The sequence below is a fragment of the Priapulus caudatus genome, unplaced genomic scaffold (genome assembly GCF_000485595.1).
Source record: "Priapulus caudatus unplaced genomic scaffold, Priapulus_caudatus-5.0.1 Scaffold153, whole genome shotgun sequence".
Lineage (NCBI taxonomy): Eukaryota > Metazoa > Priapulida > Priapulimorpha > Priapulimorphida > Priapulidae > Priapulus > Priapulus caudatus.
This window is the reverse complement of record NW_014577214.1, coordinates 76,470-79,358: the sequence shown is the minus strand read 5'-3', so window position 1 is coordinate 79,358 and position 2,889 is coordinate 76,470. Positions and strand designations below refer to the sequence as shown.

At 44.8% G+C, this 2,889-nt stretch overlaps 1 protein-coding gene across 1 annotated transcript in view; it reads right to left on the bottom strand.

Annotated features, from left to right (window-relative positions):
- LOC106806302 (lipoxygenase homology domain-containing protein 1-like) overlaps positions 1 to 2,889 on the bottom strand; it is a gene marked incomplete in the record, with an annotated part of 23,268 nt that overhangs the window by 2,641 nt on the left and 17,738 nt on the right. Inside the window, 3 exon segments of the mRNA XM_014808190.1 lie at positions 598 to 730; positions 1,073 to 1,159; positions 1,576 to 1,778. Of these exon segments, the coding sequence (XP_014663676.1) occupies positions 598 to 730; positions 1,073 to 1,159; positions 1,576 to 1,778 (423 nt within the window).

The following is a 2,889-nucleotide window of genomic DNA, read 5'->3' as shown; positions in this document are numbered from 1 at the left end:
GTGTGTGTGTGTGTGTGTGTGTGTGTGTGTATCAGGGTGTTAATAATGACATTATTATTTGTCATTATTTGCCATTATTACCCCCTGATATACATATACATTATACATATACACATATAGATACATATAGAAAAAGATAGATAGATAGATAGAGATTTGATACGATCTATCTATCTATCTATCTATCTATCTATCTATCTATCTATCTATCTATCTATCTATCTATCTATCTATCTATCTATCTATCTATCTATCTATCTATCTATCTATCTATCTATCTGTCTATCTGTCTGTCTGTCTGTCTGTCTGTCTGTCTGTCTGTCTGTCTGTCTGTCTGTCTGTCTGTCTGTCTGTCTGTCTGTCTGTCTGTCTGTCTGTCTGTCTGTCTGTCTGTCTGTATGTCTGTCGATCTATCTATCTATCTATCTATCTATCTATCTATCTATGTATCCATGGAAATTTATTTATTTATTTATTTATTTATTTATAGGACGCACGCAGGCACTACGCTCGCACGCTTACACGCACGCACATTCGCATGCACGTACGAAGGCGCGCAAGCACGCACGCACGCTGTGAGATGACAGAAGCGCTTACCCTCTAGAGGGGGTACGTCGGGTAGGATGGTTGCCAGCTCCATGTAGCTGACTGGGGAGTCGGCCGTGCAACGCAGCGAGTCGACGGGGTACATAAGGAACTCCTGATGACTTGTCACATTCTTCAGCTTTATCTAAAATTTCATTCATCAACCGATACAATAACTAGTATTTTAGGCATATTATTATTACGATTATTATCGTTATTATTAGTATTGTTATTATATATATATATAACTATATTTCATCATTATTCTGGAAAAAATTGTCTAACAAGCGATTTTTAACCGAAAATGTGTGAATAAAGACAAAAAAACACGATAAAAGGGCAAAAAGGAACACATATAATACTAGACCTCTGGAATAATAGACCGAATAGTTAGTATAACAACACTTGAGTAAAACTATATATTTTAGTAGTTTTATTATGCGTAAACCTACGATGTTGTGGTGTATATATATAAGCATCACTTTACCTTGTTTATGAACCAGGCTGCCGCCTCTCTGTTGCTATGCAGCGCGAATCGTAACTTAAAGAGGTTTCCAATGTTTCCAAACGTCAACTACAAAAGACGGACAAGAAAAGCGGTTCAACGACCCTCCCTATCATTCCCGTTAGCTTTTCACCTGGATTTACACGCAATATGTCCAGGTAGTGGTAGCTAGAGTAGTATATTACACACACGCGGACGCGCACACACACACGCGCGCGTGCGCGCACTCACGCACGCACGCAATCACACACGCACACATGCACACATGCACGCACGCGCGCGCTCACACACACACACACACACACACACACACACACACGCACGCACGCACGCACGCACGCACGCACGCACACACACACACACACACACGCGGCAGCATATCAAACGCATAGATTGCGTACTCTGCGTGACGCGCTATCACTGCTACTGTTATAATTATATAGCTGATGTATATACTGCCATTTGTTGCAGCACTCGTCACTGACCAGGTACTGGTAGGTGGCTCCATGCAGCATGAGCGGATTCATCGGCATGTCCGCCGTGCGGCCAGTATCGCCGTACGCCGCCACGTACAGCCGCACGTCCTTGCAACCCTGCTTCTCATCGAGCTTCAACCAGATGTTCCAATCCCCGCCGAACGCCGTGCCGCCCTCGCCAGGCGGCGCTGCCGTCGACAGCATTTCTTCTTCTGTTGCGAGAGAGAAGATGTGCACGCGTTAATGTGGGGTTCATGTGTGTTTTTGTTGTCGTGCGCTCTATCTTGCTGTCTCGCGCTCTCGCTGAGGTTCACTCGCGCTCATCTTTTGCTCATCCGGATGGCAGGCTAGATAAATCGTCGGGTGGTCGGATGGATGGATGGGTGGATGGATATCCATCCATCCAAATCCATCCATCCATCCATCCATCCATCCATCCATCCATCCATCCATCCATCCATCCATCCATCCATCCTCCATCCATCCATCCTGGATGATGGATGGATGGATGGATGGATGGATGGATGGATGGATGGATGGATGGATAAATGTGTGTGTACGATCCAGCATTAGCCTAGTAAGTTATGACGTGTCTCGCGTAAACCTAGTGTACGCGCATACTTTGTTATTGAGTTATACATAGTACATATAAAGAGAGTCACTGAATACGTATACCAGTGTTGTTGTGTTCTTTGTAATATGAGTCCGATAGACGTTAGCAAAGGGTGTTACATATACACTCACGCGTAATCACTAATACGATCACGGGTAGCAAGCAGCTTCCCTACACTGGCGCATGTAGTAATCATTCCTCTTATCAACTTCCCTGTAGAAATCTATTTCTCATGGCCATGGTCGATGCTAGATTGCGCTAAATTACGCTAGATTGCACTAGATTACGCAAGATTGCACTCGTTTCCGCGGCGACAGCAACGAGCAGAATGCTTGATAACGATAATTTTAGATTAGAAAATCAGGGCAAATGACAGGTGAAGACGTGCCTGCATGCGAAGCTTCGTCACTGCTGGAATCATGAAGACGCGTGTTGCGATGGATAGAGGCGTATATAAGTAAACGGTCGCGTGTGTGATTCGTACATTTACAATAATTATCCATGACAAGGCTCTGCGTTAATTACCCTAGTACGTCTCTCTGAGTATATATATATATATACGCACACACACGCACACACACACGCACACACACACACGCACGACACACATACACACACACACACACACACACACACACACACACACACACACACACACATACACACACACACACGCGCGCGCGCGTGATGGGTGGGTGGGTGGGTGGAGG